Source organism: Colius striatus, chromosome Z, assembly GCF_028858725.1.
Source record: "Colius striatus isolate bColStr4 chromosome Z, bColStr4.1.hap1, whole genome shotgun sequence".
Lineage (NCBI taxonomy): Eukaryota > Metazoa > Chordata > Aves > Coliiformes > Coliidae > Colius > Colius striatus.
In genome coordinates this window covers 75688647-75706523 of record NC_084790.1, presented here as the reverse complement: position 1 = coordinate 75706523, position 17877 = coordinate 75688647, and the positions used below count along the sequence as shown (strand labels likewise).

Genomic DNA, 17877 nt, shown 5'->3' with positions numbered 1-17877 from the left:
GGACACCCAGGGTGGGTGTGGAGCTTGAAAACCAACAGCAGGTAACTCTCCTTGGCCCTTTGCAGAATAAAGAAGACCAGGCACAGGTGGTGTCGAACTTGAAGAGCATCTCCATGTCCTCCAGCAAGCTGCTGCTGGCCGCAAAGGCACTCTCTGCCGACCCTGCAGCCCCCAACCTCAAGAATCAACTGGCAGCTGCAGCGCGGTAGGAGGAGCTTCTGCCCATGAGCTGTTTGCTGTAGCAGTGGGGCTGAGTGGCTGAGCTGGCATTGATCTGTGGGGTCTTTCTCCCTTCTCTCTGGCAGAGCTGTGACCGACAGCATTAACCAGCTGATCACCATGTGCACCCAGCAGGCACCAGGCCAGAAGGAGTGTGACAATGCTCTACGGGAGCTGGAGGTGAGAAGCCACATCTTGACAAGGCAATGGAGGAGCTGAGGTGGTGGGAAAGGGGCAGCTACACCCCGCTGCAAGGGGCAGGAGGGGAGCAAAGAAGAGATGCAAGTGGATGGTACAAACTTTTCCCTTGGATGTGACATCCATGTCCCTGCAGACGGTGAAGGAGCTGTTGGAGAACCCCATGCAGACTGTCAACGATATGTCCTACTTCAACTGCCTTGACAGTGTCATGGAGAACTCCAAGGTAAGCCCTGGGCTGGAGGGGGAGATTTGGGAAGGATGTGGAGGCAAGGGAAAAGACAGTTCCTCCCCTATTGATAAAGCAGAGTGAGCTCTGAGCCAGGGAGCATGGCATGGGAGAAGGAAATGATCTCTGATCAGAGAGTGGTGTGTGTTGCAGGTGCTGGGTGAGTCCATGGCTGGCATCTCCCAGAACGCCAAGAATAGCAAACTGCCCGAGTTTGGAGACTCCATCAGTGCCGCCTCCAAAGCTCTCTGTGGGCTGACCGAGGCAGCTGCCCAGGTGAGATATGCTCAGTCCCAGCCCTGAATGTTATCTCTGGTGCTTAGTTGCTGTTTGCACCTCTCCCCTGCCCCTCAGAGCCTGGGCGTGTGGAATGGTGCTGCCAGCGTCCCCTGCAGCTCATGCCTGCTCTGAGCCTCTCCCCTGTGCAGGAGCTCTCACCACCTCCCTCATGCTCCTAGGCTGCCTATCTCGTGGGGGTCTCAGACCCCAACAGCCAGGCTGGACAACAGGGCTTGGTAGACCCCACTCAGTTCGCCAGAGCTAACCAAGCCATCCAGATGGCCTGCCAGAACCTGGTGGACCCTGCCTGCACCCAGTCCCAGGTGAGTATGAGCTGAGTGATTGGCAAGCATTTTCTTGCACACAGAGAAAGGAGTGTGAAGCTAGTTGGAATTGGACAAGATAATGGCTAGTGCCTCAGCTGTGCCAGGAACCAGCTGGTGGCTTTGGTGCAATGGTGGCAATCCAGATGGGGGTCTGTATGGACATGCAGGACTTTGACAATCTCTCTTGGGTCTCAAGAGAGACCTGTGTGCTCACTGGTGCCTTATGTGAGGCTGGTGGGAAGGGAGAATGGTGAGGACAGAGAGTCATGGTGGTTCCCGCCTGCCCCTGCTGCTCCCTGCAGGTGCTGTCAGCAGCCACCATTGTAGCAAAGCACACCTCAGCCCTGTGCAACACGTGCCGCCTGGCCTCGTCCCGCACTGCCAACCCTGTGGCCAAACGACAGTTCGTCCAGTCAGCCAAGGAGGTGGCCAACAGCACGGCCAACCTGGTGAAGACCATCAAGGTGGGATCTCTTTGCTAGGGTGCTGCGGTGGGGATAGTGTTTGGGGCGTGGAGGGGGTTGGATGACTGTTCCGGTCTCTCCACGTCAGGCCCTGGATGGCGAGTTCAACGAGGAGAACCGGGAGCGGTGCCGCGCCGCCACCGCCCCTCTCATAGAGGCCGTGGATAACCTGACGGCCTTTGCCTCCAACCCAGAGTTTGCCACTGTTCCTGCCCAGATCAGCCCAGAGGTGGGATGCTGCAGGGGGCAGGGAGGATGCTGTTGTGATGGGAGCTGCCAAAGAGTGGGGAGGAGCTTGAGGTGGAGTCCCACTTTGGGGCTGGTGCTTGGAAAGGTGTTTGGTTTTGAGGGGCTGCTGAGAGGTGAGGATCACGGGAGGGAGGGTAACTTCTGAGGCACAGTCCCTTGCACACACCACTGATCTGTCATCTCCTGGCGCAGGGGCGCAGAGCCATGGAGCCCATTGTGTCTTCGGCCAAGACCATGCTGGAGAGCTCTGCTGGCCTTATCCAGACCGCCCGCTCTCTGGCTGTCAACCCCAAGGACCCGCCGCAGTGGTCAGTGCTGGCCAGCCACTCTCGCACTGTCTCAGACTCCATCAAGAAGCTGATCACCAACATGAGGTGAGGCGAGTCGTGCCCTGGCCTGCTTGGCAATGGCCCTATCCCTGCTGGCAGGTACCCCTGCTCTGAGTGAGCATCACATCCCTGGGGATGTTTTGGCTCATCTTCTCCTTGGCCACAGCTGTCAGGGCAAGGCAAGCGATGGGTCAGAAGATGGGTTGATGGGAACACAAGCCATCATGCCCAGGCTCTTTGTTGCTGGGTTCCCCCAGAGCCCCAGAGAGAGGGATCTTGTCCCTCACCAGCACCAGCCGAGGCTGAGGGTGAAGGGTTGGCACAAAACCTGCCAGCACTGGGCTGATCCATCTGTCCTGCAGGGACAAAGCTCCAGGACAGCGGGAGTGTGATGAGGCCATCGAGGTCCTGAACAAATGCATGCGGGAGGTGGACCAGGCTTCCCTCGCTGCCATCAGCCAGCAGCTGGCCCCCCGAGAAGATATCTCTCAGGAGGTGGGTCAGGGACACTGCTGCAGGCTGAACAGGATGGCTGTCCTTGCCTCCCAGCTCCTGGTGGGACGTGGTGACTTCAGCCCTGCTGCAGCCTCACACAACACCCTCTCTTTGCAACAGGCTTTGCACAACCAGATGATCACAGCGGTCCAGGAGATCAGCAACCTGATTGAGCCTGTGGCCAGTGCGGCACGGGCTGAGGCCTCACAGCTGGGACACAAGGTAACACGGTGATGGGGGGTTGCTGGCAGGGTGTTCAGTGCACTTGGAGGAGGTCACGGTTGGAGGAGAGGTGCAAGGCAGACAGAGCTGCTGATTCTGCTCTTTTCTAGGTATCCCAGATGGCTCAGTACTTTGAGCCACTCATTATGGCAGCTATTGGCGCTGCCTCCAAAACACCCAACCACCAGCAGCAGATGAACCTCTTGGACCAGACCAAAACGCTGGCTGAGTCTGCTTTGCAGATGCTGTACACAGCCAAGGAGGCCGGTGGGAACCCCAAGGTGAGAAGGGAGAGCACATGTCCGTGGTGTGCTCCCCTTGGTGTGTGGGCATGTGGCACGGACCCCTGGGGTCAGCATGCAGCATCTCTTTCGGGAGGGGACCTGCTGACTGCTCCCCTCACTCTGGCTTGTCCTCACAGCAAGCTGCCCACACCCAGGAGGCTCTGGAGGAGGCTGTGCAGATGATGAAGGAGGCGGTGGAGGACCTGACCACAACCCTGAATGAGGCAGCCAGTGCTGCAGGTGTTGTAGGGGGCATGGTGGACTCTATCACCCAGGCCATCAACCAGGTGAGAGAAGCATGGAGGGGACCTGACTGGGCCTGAGGGTAGGAGAGAGGAAGAGTCTGTGTCAAGTGTCCCAAGGTCTTTGGGCTGGAGATGGAGTCTTAGTCTCTAAATGGTCTCTTTCAGCTTGATGAGGGGCCAATGGGTGAGCCAGAGGGGACCTTTGTGGACTACCAGACCACGATGGTGAAGACAGCCAAGGCCATTGCAGTGACTGTGCAGGAGATGGTGGGTGCAAGCATGCCTGTCACTGCCTGCCACTCAGGCAAGCGACCACCCAGCCCAGCGCAGGGCCCTTCCAACTCCTGCTCTTCTTCTGTTGGCAGGTCACCAAATCCACCACCAACCCAGACGAGCTGGGTGTACTGGCCAACCAGCTCACCAATGACTATGGGCAGCTGGCACAAGAGGCCAAGCCAGCTGCCCTCACCGCTGAGAATGAGGAGGTGCGGGCATGGGGGACAGTGCTGGGGCATGCTGTAGGGCAGAGCAGGGTCTGCTGGGGCCTCCAAGCAGAGGACAGGGACACCCAAATCTCCCTTCAGAGCTGGAGACAAGCAGCGTTCACACCTCCTGCAATATGGTGTGGAAATGTGGAGCAAAGCCATGTTTCCTTTTTACCCCTCCTGGGTGGGTGGATGGATCAGGAGAGAGGATCTGTGTGGGGGAATGGCTGGTGTTGCCCAGGGGGTGTCACAGGTGTGGGGTTTAGTTCCCTGCAGGCTCTCTCACACACACACACCTTCCCCTCCAGATCGGCTCCCATATTAAGCGCCGAGTGCAGGAGCTGGGCCATGGCTGTGCTGCCCTGGTCACTAAGGCTGGAGCCCTGCAGTGCAGCCCCAGCGACGCCTACACCAAGAAGGAGCTGATAGAGAGTGCACGCAAAGTTTCTGAGAAGGTGAGTGATCCACAGAGGGGGATGGTGGTGTGGCAAGGTAGGAGGAACACTGAATGAGCCATGTACCTTTATAGTTGCCATACTGGGTTCTCCCCTGGTCCTGTTGGGCTCTGCTGGCTCCCAGCCGTGCTTACCTTGCCCAGCGGGTGAAATGGAGGATGGATCCCCCCCTCTCCAGGTACCATAATGGCAGCTGGTGCTGTGATGGGTGAGCATGATGTCCAGGTGCTATCTGCCAATGATGGCCTGCCAAGAGAGACTGATCTGTACACAGGTGGCACCTCAGAAGTCTCCAAATCAACTCTTGCAATGGTGGGCATAGTGTCTGCTGCATGTCGGACAAGTGTGCAGCTCGTGCTGGGTGATCAATCTCCCCTCCCTCTTTTGCTAGCGTAGTAGAAAGTGTTGCCAAAGAACGTCTGAAAAGTAGATGAAAACGTGGCTAAAAAACTCTAGTCAATAAGGCAGTGATAGAGCAGCAAGGCTTATGTAGTGGTTTGGTTTGGCCTGGGCCAGGTTTTGGTAGCCAAGGATCTGCAGGAGGGGCGTTTTTAAACAAATTGTTGCCAGAAGCTTATGTCACTCCCTATTGCAGCTGCAGTTTAGCAGCTGTGCAGCAACTTCTTCCCCTGCTCAATTAATCACAGAGATGTTGCATCAGTCACTAATTGGCCAGGCCTTGGTCAGCTACAAGTCCATCTTAGAACTGACTGGCATTGACCCTGTGAGCTACAAGGGGAGCTTCTGGCAGGTCTTTGTTTAAAGAAGCCACTCCTGTAGCCTCCCCCAGCTGCCAAAAACCTGGCCCAGGCAAAACCAGCTTGTCAGCAATAGTAAAAAAGCAAAACACTTGTTCATAGTGCCTGGTGTGTGCCTGCATGATCAGGACTTCCAGCAAGTCCTTTCCTTCAAAGATTGCTTTCCAACAGGAAAGTTCTACTGTGAGTGCTTGCCTGAGTACAGAAACTTGAGTCTAGCAGCCAAAGAGGGAGTGAGCTGTGGTGCCGATGATGCCCGTCACGTGAACTTTATTCATTTTGAAGCTGAGTCCAAACACAACAAATAGAGGGTGAAAATAAATACACAGAAGCTAAGAAGAGGTGTCCAGACCACATGATCACCACTTCCCCTCTTTAATGTGTGGTGGGGGTTGCTGACCCTGCTGCTGATGCCCCGCAGGTGTCTCACGTGCTGGCAGCGCTGCAGGCTGGGAACCGTGGGACGCAGGCCTGCATCACTGCAGCCAGCGCCGTCTCGGGCATCATTGCTGACCTCGACACCACCATCATGTTTGCCACGGCAGGAACCCTCAACCGGGAGAACTCAGAGACCTTTGCTGATCACAGGTACCCAGGCACCTCCTCCAGTCCTTGCTTAGCCAGAGGCAGGGCTCAGGCTGTGTCGCAGCATCTCCTGTCTTCCTGAGCTGTGGATCAGCTCTGTGTTTGGGTCGCGCTGACTCTGTTTCTTCTCCAGCTTGTGTATAAATACGAGAAGGCAGGGTTTGCAGTCTCTCAACAGCCCAAGGACTCTGGGTGCTGTGGAGGGCTGCATCTTCTCTGACTCCCTACTCTTCCCCAGAGAGGGCATCCTGAAGACAGCCAAAGCGCTGGTGGAGGACACCAAGGTCCTGGTGCAGAACGCCACAGCCAGCCAGGAGAAGCTAGCCCAGGCTGCCCAGTCCTCTGTGTCCACCATCACCCGCCTGGCAGAGGTGGTGAAGCTGGGTGCTGCCAGCCTGGGATCTGAAGACCCAGAGACGCAGGTGGGTTGGGAGGTGTGAATGGAGTCTGCTTGTAGCTTGCTTGGAGGAGCTGTGTTGAAGGTGGTGTGTGATGCTCTAGGCTGGACTCTGTACGTTGTGTAGAGGACTGGCTGGGATTTGGCTTATACTGACTGCACTGTATGTTGTATAAATGCATACCATATGTCCTGGGCTGCCCAAATTTCACATTGTTGGGCCACACCAGCCCCAGCCTAAGTGTGACTGTAGCCAAGCTGTTGTCCTGGTCTCGCTTTCCCCAGGTGGTCCTGATAAATGCTGTGAAGGATGTGGCCAAGGCACTTGGGGATCTGATTGGCGCCACCAAAGCAGCTGCTGGCAAAGCTGGGGATGATCCTGCTGTCTACCAGTTGAAGAACTCTGCCAAGGTCTGAACTGGGTGTGATGGGAAGTTGAGGGGGAGAGTGGAGAAAGTAAGGAGGGGCTTCTCTGCCTGCCTGGGGACAGGACGACAACTAGGAGGCAGCCAGGGCAAGGTGGGGGAGGAAGGGGCACATAAAAGGTGTGGCACAACATGCAAAGGAAGCATTGATGGGAGAGCAAGATGAGGTGGTGTGAGTGGAGTCTGGGGACAGGGCTGTTTTGGACCAAATCATAAGGTGAGGACAGGTGCTGGCAGCATCCCAGAGCTTGTGCAGGGCTTCAGCTGTGTCTCGTCTCCCTTCCACAGGTGATGGTGACAAATGTCACTTCCTTGCTGAAGACAGTGAAGGCCGTCGAGGATGAGGCTACAAAAGGGACACGGGCACTGGAGGCCACGATAGAGCACATCCGCCAAGAGCTGGCGGTGAGGACAGCCACGATACATGATACCACCCCAGGCTGTGCCCCTCACTGCTGCCCTGCTACCATCCTGCCCCGTGCCATGCCCCTCACCACTGCCATCCTGCCCCATGCCACTCGCTGCTGCCCTGCTACCATCCTGCCTCATGCCGTGCCCCTCACCACTGCCCCTCACCATCCCGCCCCATGCTGTGCCCCTCACTGCTGTCCTGTGCCTCACCTGTGCCTTTCACCTTGCAGGTCTTCTCCTCCCCTGTGCCTCCTGCCAAGGTCTCCACCCCAGAGGACTTCATCCGTATGACAAAGGGCATCACAATGGCCACAGCCAAAGCGGTGGCTGCCGGCAACTCCTGTCGGCAGGAGGATGTCATCGCCACGGCCAACCTGAGCCGCCGTGCCATCGCGGACATGCTGCGCGCCTGCAAGGTGGGGTGGACAGGGGATGTGGGGTGGGCAGGGCAGGGGACGGATGTGGGGCCCTGTGGGTGCCAGCAGGAACAATGTGAACTGGGGCTTCCCTGCCTCTGGCTTTCAGGAAGCCGCCTACCACCCGGAGGTGAGTGGGGACGTGCGGCAGCGGGCGCTGCGCTTTGGCAAGGAGTGTGCCGATGGCTACCTGGAGCTGCTGGAGCATGTGCTGGTGGTGAGTGTTCTTCTCCCGGTTCCCAGAGTGGGCAGAAGCTGCCCCTGCATGCCAGGGTGCTTCCCAAATCCCCAAAGTCCTCTGGGCTCTGCACCTCCTCCCACGGAGGTCTTTGCACAGCCACCTTCGCTGCCTGTGCTTTGGAAGCAGATATCAAAGAGATAAACAGGCTCTGAAGAAAGGTATTCAACTAGCAACAGATGGCGATTAACTGGCTGTTAAACAGATAAAGGCTGGGAGCAAAATCCTGAAGCAGCTTCCAGTAAAAGTGGTGGGAGTAAGGGACCTCAGTCAATGTGAAAACAACTTGTTATTTCCCAGGAGAGTGGGAGATGGGCAGTGCCTGTGATAATGGAGGAGACAGCTGCAAGTGCTAGCTGCACCCTTTTGATGTGGGCTTCCCCTGTCTGAGTCCTGCCAGGGACTTCAAGTGTGTGTTTTAATTAGCCGTCCTAGAAAATTAGTGTGGTTTACAAGAAGCAAATTAAGACCATAGTGCTGTAGAAAAAAATCCAATGAGGCCCTTCCAGTGGTTTGCATTCTTGGCAAGATGTTGGAGGTGGGTTTAAGGGCAACGGAGGGATGGACAGGCCTGGCCTACAGAGCTGTGAAAGCTCTTATACTGTGGTCAGGACAGAGACTGAGGGCAAGTCAGCTCTGTGGCCAGGTTTCACTAAGCTGGTTTGAAGGGCTTGGTGAGAGTAAGCCATTCAGGTTCACCAGATAGAAGGCAGTGGAGCTGAAGCTGTGTTTTCCTGCAGGGAAGAGCCCCTTTAGGCAGAGAGTAACCATCTCTGGCAGCACAAAAAAGAAGTGGGCAGGAAACAATGGCTAGAAGTTGAAGCTGGGCAGAGGGGAGGTCAGAGGTTGGTTTTATCTGAAGGAGGTAACTGCAAGTACAGTTCCAAAGGGAGCAGTGAGTTTTCCATCCTCTGCATCTAGATCAAATATCCATCTGGAAGATGCTTTAGCCACACGTAGGTTGTGGCAGCCAAGACTGGAGTGCTGAGGGGAAATTCTCTGGCTGACGTGTTGTTAGCAGATGATTAGGCTAATGACTTAGTGTGGCAGTGCCCGAGGTCAACCTACATGCAGGAACATGCTATTCCACTGTCTTCTGGGTGTAACCCTCGGGCTCTTGAATGTCCTACATTGGTGCATCCTGTGAAATGCTCACTGGAAGCGTGTCTCAGTGAGCTCATAGCCTCCAGGATGCCCTCAGCTCCAGACAGAGACCGTTTAGCAGTTTTAAACGCAGAGCAGGCAGCATCCTTAATGTGGCGGCATTTGGTCTAGAGGGGTTTATGAGGGCAAACCAGCCATCGCTGTGCACCCTCAGCTTGGGGACTCCGAGCCATATGGTGACTCTGCTGAGACATCCCCACACCCAAGACTCCTCCTCCACAGCAGCCGCAGCACCCTGACCTGTGAAGGCAGGAATGGAGCTCATGGGTCCTGTTTATCAGCAGGAAGCAGGTTCCTGGGAAGCTGTGGGGCAGGAAGGATGCAGGGCAGTGGGGAGGATGGCGGCTGCTCTGCTGTGGGTCCATCGCTGAAGCCTCACAAAGAGTGTGAACAAGCGTGGTTAGGGTTCAAGAAAGAGAGTTATGTGGCCCAGGGTGGAAAAAATGTATCTCCCAGCAGAGGAGCGGGAAGCTTGCATATTTCACTGGGGAGTGGAACAATTTGAGCCTCCATGGGGACTTAGTGTTTGGTCTCTCCCTCCAAAAGCGGAGAGACAGCAGCGCCTGAAAACTACAGTGATACGATTTGGGGTGGGAGAATAAGATGTTAAATGGTGCAAGGAGGAGAGCAGCTCTGTGACTGCTCTGGATGTAGATGTCTCCTCAAACTGTGGGAGCCTCACCCAGGTGCCCTGGCCCTGCAAGGCTGAGGTATGAGCATTAGATGGCAGCACAGCTCCCCACCTCTGACCCTTCCTTCCCACACCTCTCGGCTGCCTCTTCCCTCACTGGAGAGCACGCACCTCCTCCTGCCCTCCCCATGCCCACCATCCCCAGCACCCCTGTGTCTCAAACGGGGCATTCACTGCTTTCTTCTCTCTCTTCTCCCTCCATCTCAGCCGGTGAGTAAGGCAACTCTGGGGTGCCTGCTGGTGTCTAACCTCAGCATGAGCCTTGCTGGCAGTGTGTCTGCGTGCCCAGCTCAGTGCTGGGGTGGCCCTTGCACGTGTCTGCAGGGACCACAGAGGTGGGGGGGGGATGTGTGTACTCACACCTGCTGTAGCTGAGCGGCAGTGCTGAGCTCTGCTTGTGTGTACAGACCCTGTGTGTGTGCACACCCGTGTGCTGTGGTGTCTGCATGTGTCCACCCCCACCCCGGTGAAGGACCCCTACAGCTCTGCCCAATACTAGTCCCAGATGGGATGGCCCTTCTGGGCTGGGACATGGCTCCAGGATGTCCCCCTTTGCCCAACTTGTGTTTGCAGACAAACCTCTGAAATGGAGACAGGGAGGAGGAAGTGCTTCTGGAGCTTGAAATGTTTTGTGGGGTTAAGGGGAAGAAATCCTGGGGGCGGGAGGTAGCTGCTGAGTGCCGGAAGGCATGTGCTGAGGATCTTGTGTATGTGGAGATGTCCCAGAAACTGTGGATGCAGAAGGGCTTAAGGGGAAGCTCATCCCATCCTCAGGCAGGAGGAGACCAGCCACAGTCACTCGAGAAAGCATCACAGGCAATGCCTGATGTGTGCGCACGTATGGGGGAGCTGGGGGATCCCACTCTGTCCCTGGGGAGCACACCTCAAACAGACCTTTGCCTCTTGTCCAGTTGCTCACATCTGTTCCTTCCCTGCAGATCCTGCAGAAGCCGACTCATGAACTGAAGCAGCAGCTGGCAGGCTACTCCAAGCGCGTGGCCAGCTCCGTCACCGAGCTTATCCAGGCAGCTGAGGCCATGAAAGGTAAGGATAGTTCCTGCTCAAAGGGGCAGGACTGAAGTCTGGGATTAGGGTCGAGGGCTCAGCAGCTGTTGGAGAGGGTCGAGTGAGTCAGAAACAAGGCTGCATGCAGGTTTGACCTTCCTGGCCTCCTGATTTTTCTAGGGACAGAGTGGGTTGACCCAGAAGACCCCACTGTCATCGCTGAGAATGAGCTGCTGGGGGCAGCAGCTGCCATTGAAGCCGCAGCCAAGAAGCTGGAGCAGCTGAAACCAAGAGCCAAGCCCAAGGTAGTGGTGCTGAGCCTTGGCTGACCCCTGTCCTCAGTTTGGGGTGCGATGGGACTCTCCTGCCTGTGTTTCAGCCAGATGTGAAACCCTGACCAACAGCTGGTGCCTCTTCCTGCACTCCTGCTGCTTCCCACATCCCCAGCTAGACCTTCCTTGGGCAACACGCACCCCTCTGCACCCTGCAGCCTTTAATCCAGCTTTATATATGCCCCGTTAGCCCCCTGCAGCCACCACCCTACCTCTGTCCCAGCACCCTGCCTGGGACTCACATCCCACTTTTGCCCACAGCAAGCAGATGAGAGCCTGAACTTTGAGGAGCAGATCCTGGAAGCTGCCAAATCCATTGCTGCAGCCACAAGCGCACTGGTGAAGGCGGCCTCAGCAGCCCAGAGAGAATTAGTGGCCCAAGGAAAGGTAAGGCTGGAAGAGGGAAAGAAATAACAAGAGCTGTGGTGGGATCCTCCCTTCTCTTGGGGCTGTTCGTAGCCCTCGTGCTCTGTGGTGAGGGGCATGCAGGACAGAGAACCTCACTCCTCCTGTGCTTCCTTGAAGGTGGGCGCCATCCCCGCCAACGCAGTGGATGATGGACAGTGGTCCCAGGGACTCATTTCAGCCGTGAGTTATCAATGTCGTGCCCAAGGGATGGGGGGGACCTTCTCCTTGGCTCCTGCTGCAAAGATGAGAGTGCTCTGCCCTTGCACTTCTCAGTGGAAGCAGTAGCTGTGCTACCCTTTCGCTCCCCACCATCTGAGACACAGCATGGAAGCTGATTGTCACCGTCCCGTGTCCCACAACCTCCTTGGGTCTGGTCAGGGTGCTCTCTCTGGGGGAGCCTCCTGCACCCTGCTGACAGCCTCTCTTGCCACAGGCGCGCATGGTGGCAGCTGCCACCAACAACCTGTGCGAGGCTGCCAACGCCGCAGTGCAGGGCCACGCCAGCGAGGAGAAGCTCATCTCCTCCGCCAAGCAGGTGGCTGCCTCCACTGCTCAGCTCCTGGTGGCCTGCAAGGTGAAGGCTGACCATGACTCGGAGGCCATGAAGCGGCTCCAGGTGAGTCCTGGGCTGCCCCTGCGGCCTGGGCTGCATGAGGGGTTGGTGGGAGTGGGGTGAGGATGCATGGGTGCTCCCCAGAGCTGTTGGAGCAGGAGCCTCAGGTCGCTTGGGGGCCCCAGCTGCATGGGAGGAGTGCAGGTGATATTGGGTTGCTGAGCCTGGCAGTGCTCAGGGATGATGAACTGGCACAGGAACGCCTGAAATGCGGGTGCTGCGTCACTGGCATTTGAGAGGTTAATGTCCTGGGGGACATGCATCGGAGGCCGTAGCACAGAAGAGGTTAATACCCATGTGTTTGAGGGTTAATGTGGGGTCCTATCAGCAGTCCCTGGGGGCAAAGGCCTGAGGAGAGTGAGCAGGGCTGCCCCCTAGTCCTTGGCCCATGTCTCAGACAGGAGTCAGAGCCCAGCAGTCAGAGCAGCAGCAGTGCCTGAAATGGTCATGAGCGGGTGGCACGGCAGCAAGCCATGTAAAGGGATCCATCCCAGCCTGCAGCTTCCAGCGGCCAGGCTGCCTCTCCTGCCTGCCAGCCCAGCCTGGGACAGGGACAGGGGTTCTTTCATCCCTCTGCACTGGAGCTGTGACTGACACTGCTCCTTCCTCCACTTCCCTGCTGCAGGCTGCTGGCAACGCTGTAAAGAGAGCGTCGGACAATCTGGTGAAGGCAGCACAAAAGGCAGCTGCCTTCCAGGACCATGACGAAACGGTGGTGGTGAAGGAGAAGATGGTTGGGGGAATTGCACAGGTGAGGAGCGAGGCTGCTCTGATGGGGCAGGGGCAGCTCTGGCTGCCACCACAACCTCTGTGTGCCTCTCTCGGGCACATGCCAAGCCCACCAGCACGGGGCATGTATCCAGAGAGCCTAACAGCACTGCTGCAGATGTCCCCATCCCACCCAGTGCCAGTTAAGCACCGTGGCTTTGCCCTTGTCTTGCCACCTCCTGCAGTGGGTGCAGCTGGGGATGGTGCACGCTTCCGGGAGCGTAACCTCCAGGCTTCTTGGGGCCGTGCCCACATCATCCCAGTGTGCATGACACATGGGCAGAGGGTTGGGTAAGGGGTAAGAGCTGCACTGCGTGGTGTGCCACAGGGACAACAGCCCTTGTGCTCAGGCCCACACCAGCCCAGAGAGGCTGTGGCTGTGATGAGGGAGTGGGAAAGCAGCAGCCCAGAGAGCCTGGCTCTGGGGTCGGCCTTGCTTTGGCAGAGGCTCCCACCGCCCCTGCCAGAGACAGGCATGACCCCAACACTCTTTCCCGGCAGATCATCGCTGCACAGGAGGAGATGCTGCGCAAGGAGCGGGAGCTGGAGGAGGCACGGAAGAAGCTGGCCATGATCCGTCAGCAGCAGTACAAGTTCCTGCCCTCAGAGCTGCGAGATGAGGAGCAGAACTGAGCCCCCCTCCCCACCGCGCCGCACAGACTGCCGCCCGCCTGCCCGCTCCTATTTAAGATGACCTGCCTGAAGCCAAGGGGCTGCCTGGGCCAGACCAGGGCTCTGCCCGCACACAGAGCGACAGGGCTGACCCAGCTGCCTCTCCAAGCTGGAGCACCAGCATCCCCCTGCTTCGCCACCCAGCACCCCCCTTCCCACGCACAGCCCGGGCACGGCCAGCGCAGCCGGAGGGACTCAGCTGGGGTGGGAGCCGGGGCTGCACTGCCCCAGGGCTCGCCCGCCAGCTCCGGAGAGCCCTCCATTGCAGGGGATTTTGCCGTGTGCCTTTACCCTTCCCACTTGTGCTCCTTTCTTGTCTCTCCTCTGTGCGGAATGGGAGAGGCGGACAGCTTGCCTCTCCTGTGCCATGGGGTGCAGGGAGCAGCATGGTCCCTCGCTGAGCTCCCGCGCAGAGCTGCCTTCCACCTTCAATGCCTTATTGCTGGCTGAATCCTCTTCCTCCCCTTCCTCCACAGCTTCCCTGGGAGGTAATGAGCACCTGCCACGAGCATTTTCTTCAGCCTGGGCCCCTCTGGGGAGCCACAGGGCTGAACGCCACAGTGCCTCTGCTCGGGATGGGGATATCGCGATGGGTCCAGCCCCGGAGCTGCTCTTTGCCTTCTGATGGGACTTCCTCCTACCCCTGGCCCCAGCCAGCTCTGCCTTCCTTCTCCTTCCCAAGTGCCTGCATCGTTTTTCCAAAATCTGCCGTATTTTTGTAACTTTTCCATTTCTCTAGTATTGAGCCTGCAGCTTTCAGAGTTCATTTATTTCCCCCACCCCGCTCCTGCCCTGCCCCCTAACACCCAGCTCCCGCTGGTGTCCCGTAGCCCAGCACCCACCCACCATCCCTGGCTCCGGGACCACCCTCCCTCTCCCTTTGCACTTGCTGAGGCTTCTCACTATTTTGATACTTTAAGCATCCTATATTAAACATTGAAGGAAACCAGCTCCCCCTGAGGCTCCAGAGTGGGGTGGGGGATGCCCATGTCTCCTCAGAAAGACACCTCCATCAATAAAATCTGGTTTTCCTGCTCTGTTGCTGCCTAGGTATCAACAGGACACCCCCCCCAAGCCCCCAGGAGAAAAGGGCAGCCTGGTGGGCAGGGGGGCCACGGGTTCCTGCCATCCTGGCAGAAGCAGGGAGGAGTGTAGCATGAGTGCTTATACAGCATGGAAAATATTTGAGGCACGTCCAGCCCCAGGCACCCGTCAGGCCGGACCCCCGCGGCCAGCCACGTGCCGGCCCTCGCAGGTGCTGCCGGGGGGCCGCTGCCGATGGAGGATTGTGTTGCTGGGGGATTTGGGCTTTGGCAGGGGGCTTAAGCTGGGCCGCCTACCCCATTCCTCCTGCCAGTTGAAAATATCCCTGGGCAGGGTGCTCTAGGGGTGCAGGTGGGGGACTCCCCCCGCCCCCACTAACTCCAGTCACTGGTGGCCCCACCAGCGGGGAATCTGCAGGCCTCTGTGTGCCGGGGGGTCCGGGAATGTGGCCCGAGCCCTCCCGGCTGCTGAGGGCTGAGCTCACCCCCCAAAATAGCCCCCTGGGTCCAACCTGTGCAGGCAGCAGCTGCCCCAAGTGTATCCCCACCTGTTCCCACCCCATCACTCAGCAGAGGCTCAGGGGGCTTGAGCGGCAGTGGGGCAGACAGGGATGCTGTGGGGACATGGGTGGGCTGGCGCCCGTCCCCTGCCTCCAGGGCCTGTCCCTGCGGCCTGGGCCACGAGCATCACGGGTGGCAAGGGCAGCATCCCACTGCTGACCCTGTCCCCCTGGGGGCACAGAGGGGCCGTCCCCCCTGAGACGCTCGTCCCTGGCCAGACTCCCGGGTGGATTTGTGGCTCTCACAGGCATCCCAGTCCTCCCAGCTGTCCCATGACAATCTGCACCAGCCTGACCCAGCAGCAGGCTCTCGCCCAGGTACTGGCCAGGCACATGGCCCCTCTGAGCCACCAGCAAGGACGGTGGAGTGGGCAAGCGTGGCAGCAGTGCTGGACTCATCCTGACATCCTGTGGCCAAGGGAGCTCCAGCACCCCCAGTACAGGGCCACAAGCGTGGCCAAGACCGTGTCCTTCAGGCTGGAGGAAGGCACTGAATGGTGGCACAAACTGCCAGTCTCAGACCAGCCAGGATCAGGGCAACGCGCTGAAACATACCAGACCCACCCCAGTTTGCTCCCCCCTGCTGAAGGGGGAGCACTGCCATGAGCAAATGCTGCTGTGCTGTGTGCAAGCTCCCAACTTGTTATAAAGAGGAACCATCAATTTTTTTTGTTTCTTACATCCTACCGACCTTCAGATTTTGCCTGTTTTCCACTTTCACGCTGCTGCTTCTCATGCTCACAACAGGACAATTCATAATGTTGCCTTCTTTGCCCACAATTATTTGCTCTCGTTTGTCTCACAATCTGAAGAGCAGTTGCTAATTTCCAGTTCTTTATTCCCAGGGGAGGGGAGTTCATCCCTGTCCCCTAAATCTTGCCTGTCAGAGCAAGGGGTTATTTTGGTTTGGCTGAGGACACAGGAAGGCTTGTAGCTGGGACGTTGCAGTCATGAGGCTCCAGTGCTTCTGCAGGCACCCAAATCTGGCTGGGTTGGAGGCAGACAGGGAAGCTGCAGCCCAGCTTCCCTCGGATCCCAGGGGCAGGGCATGGGTTGCTGCTAGGATGTTCCTGTTGGATGGCAAGACGAGCCCTTCCCTGGGAGAGCAGACAGACCCTGAAGCAGGACATGAATGAAGTAGGTCTCCATCCTTGGAGACCTTAGCCCAGAGTGAGATGGGCATGGGGCAGCAATGAGAGGGTGCTCTTCCACACCCATCTGCACCCCCTTGTCCCACCCCAGAGGACTGCCATGAGTACAGAGGCACTGGCCTGGGCACCGGGATGGCCCCAGCTCTGGCAGTCAGATGTGGCTATGATGCACAGAGCAAAGAAGGGTGGGCAGCAAGAGAAAACTACCTCCTTTAGGGGGAATATCTGAGGGGCGAAGGCCTGCCTGGCTCCAGGCTGCCTGCCTGCTCACACCATGCACATCATTTTCTTTCCCCTGTGTGCCAAGCCATGAAACTGCTCCAGGCCAAAGGGGCTCACTGAAAACCATCCATCCTTCCAGAGGGACGATGGGAGGCGGATCTTCCCCCTCCCCTCCAAAGCGGCGTGCTGGCGGTTACTGACTCGCCTTGTCCAAATATGTGCCTAATCCGTCAGCATTAATAGCTGCTCTCTGGAGTCCAGCAGCGGCTCTTCTGCTGCTTTCCTCTCTGTGCCAGCGGCCCCTCAGTCCTCGCCTGCTCACGTCCCTTCTATGTGCTCCGTAACCCAGAGATGAGGCCTTCTACAAAACCACTTTTTCCAGCTCTCAAACACTGTTTTCTCTCCCCTCTGCTTGGTGCACCAGTGCTGAAAAGTCATGGCAGGCAGGGGCAGGATGCGGCCTCAAGGCAATGGGCCAGGGAAGCCCACACACCCCTCCTGTCCCTGTCCCTGTCCCTGTCCCATCTCAGCCTCCCTACGTGCCACACGGCTCCCGTGGCCCCTAAGCTGTCTCCCTCCAGCCCCCCTGTCTCGGAGCCCACCCTGCAGCTGGGAATGCACCAGAAGCATTTATGAGCATTATTAAAGCACGGGTTATTTTTGGAGGAGACAGGATCTGAAAGGTTTGCAATTTTTTTGCCTGTGGAATACAGTTTATTTAGAGCAGAAAGATGGCGAGGGGCAGTGGGCTGCCCTGTGTCACACTGAAATGTCACCCTATGGGCTGTGCATATGCCAGGTGTCCCCATGGGTGCTGGGGATGGTGCCACCAGGGTGCAAGACAGTGTGGAGGTGGGTGCCAGGGTGCTTGCACAGAGCTGGAGGAACACTACAGGCCCACCATGGTGCCAGAGCTGGATGGGGAGGCCAAGGACTCTCCCTGCTTATCTCCCAGGGGATCTTCCTCATGTAAGCAGCGCCAGCCCACAGTGTCCCCAAGTGCAAACACAGCCTGTGGGTGTCTGCAGTGCCAGCCTGTGACATACCCAATGGCAGTCCCCAGCTGCAATCACAGTCTGAGGGTGTCCCCAAGGCTTCAGTGCTACCCCATGGGTGTCCCAAGTGCTATGGCGGCCTCTGAAGTGTCTCCAACCCAGTGCCAGCTATCAGGGGCCCTCAGGCCCCATGCTGCAGTGGCCAGCAGTGACAGGGTGTGCCGTGGGCAGTGCCAGGGCAGCAGCAAGTCTGAAGCTCTTGGGGACAGATGCCTGGTGATGTCCCTGAGACACAGTCACAGCACACCGACAGCCCACACAGTTCCCGAGCATGGACGCAGATGTCCCTCTCGCAGGGCCCCAAGGTGTCCCTCGCACAGGGACGTCCATTACCTTGTGCCCCCGGGCACCCCCAGCGCGGTGCCCCGCAGTGCCCGGCTCGGTGCCGCCGGGGCACCCATCGCGGCGCGTCCCGGGCTGTCTGCCGCTCTTACAGTGCCCCGGGATGCCCCTCGCCCGCTGCCCTCGGGGTGCCCCTCGCCCC

General features: G+C 58.1%; 1 protein-coding gene across 4 annotated transcripts in view; it reads left to right on the top strand.

The window, feature by feature from the left end:
* The window catches only part of TLN1 (talin 1), a 34819-nt gene extending 20422 nt beyond the window's left edge, over positions 1 to 14397 (top strand). For all 4 annotated transcript variants that reach the window (XM_062017397.1, XM_062017393.1, XM_062017395.1 and 1 more), the window contains 28 exons: positions 66 to 205; positions 306 to 399; positions 554 to 643; positions 800 to 922; positions 1105 to 1248; positions 1554 to 1715; positions 1804 to 1944; positions 2157 to 2338; positions 2656 to 2788; positions 2909 to 3010; positions 3121 to 3291; positions 3432 to 3581; positions 3705 to 3806; positions 3905 to 4024; positions 4333 to 4479; positions 5659 to 5825; positions 6061 to 6244; positions 6505 to 6630; positions 6933 to 7049; positions 7286 to 7471; positions 7581 to 7688; positions 10503 to 10608; positions 10750 to 10874; positions 11163 to 11288; positions 11427 to 11489; positions 11743 to 11925; positions 12548 to 12673; positions 13192 to 14397. In XM_062017397.1, coding sequence (XP_061873381.1) covers positions 66 to 205; positions 306 to 399; positions 554 to 643; positions 800 to 922; positions 1105 to 1248; positions 1554 to 1715; positions 1804 to 1944; positions 2157 to 2338; positions 2656 to 2788; positions 2909 to 3010; positions 3121 to 3291; positions 3432 to 3581; positions 3705 to 3806; positions 3905 to 4024; positions 4333 to 4479; positions 5659 to 5825; positions 6061 to 6244; positions 6505 to 6630; positions 6933 to 7049; positions 7286 to 7471; positions 7581 to 7688; positions 10503 to 10608; positions 10750 to 10874; positions 11163 to 11288; positions 11427 to 11489; positions 11743 to 11925; positions 12548 to 12673; positions 13192 to 13323 — 3750 coding nt within the window. In that variant the 3' untranslated portion in view covers positions 13324 to 14397. The remainder of the gene's footprint in view (positions 1 to 65; positions 206 to 305; positions 400 to 553; positions 644 to 799; positions 923 to 1104; positions 1249 to 1553; positions 1716 to 1803; positions 1945 to 2156; positions 2339 to 2655; positions 2789 to 2908; positions 3011 to 3120; positions 3292 to 3431; positions 3582 to 3704; positions 3807 to 3904; positions 4025 to 4332; positions 4480 to 5658; positions 5826 to 6060; positions 6245 to 6504; positions 6631 to 6932; positions 7050 to 7285; positions 7472 to 7580; positions 7689 to 10502; positions 10609 to 10749; positions 10875 to 11162; positions 11289 to 11426; positions 11490 to 11742; positions 11926 to 12547; positions 12674 to 13191) is intronic.
* The last annotated feature ends 3480 nt before the right edge of the window (positions 14398 to 17877 follow it).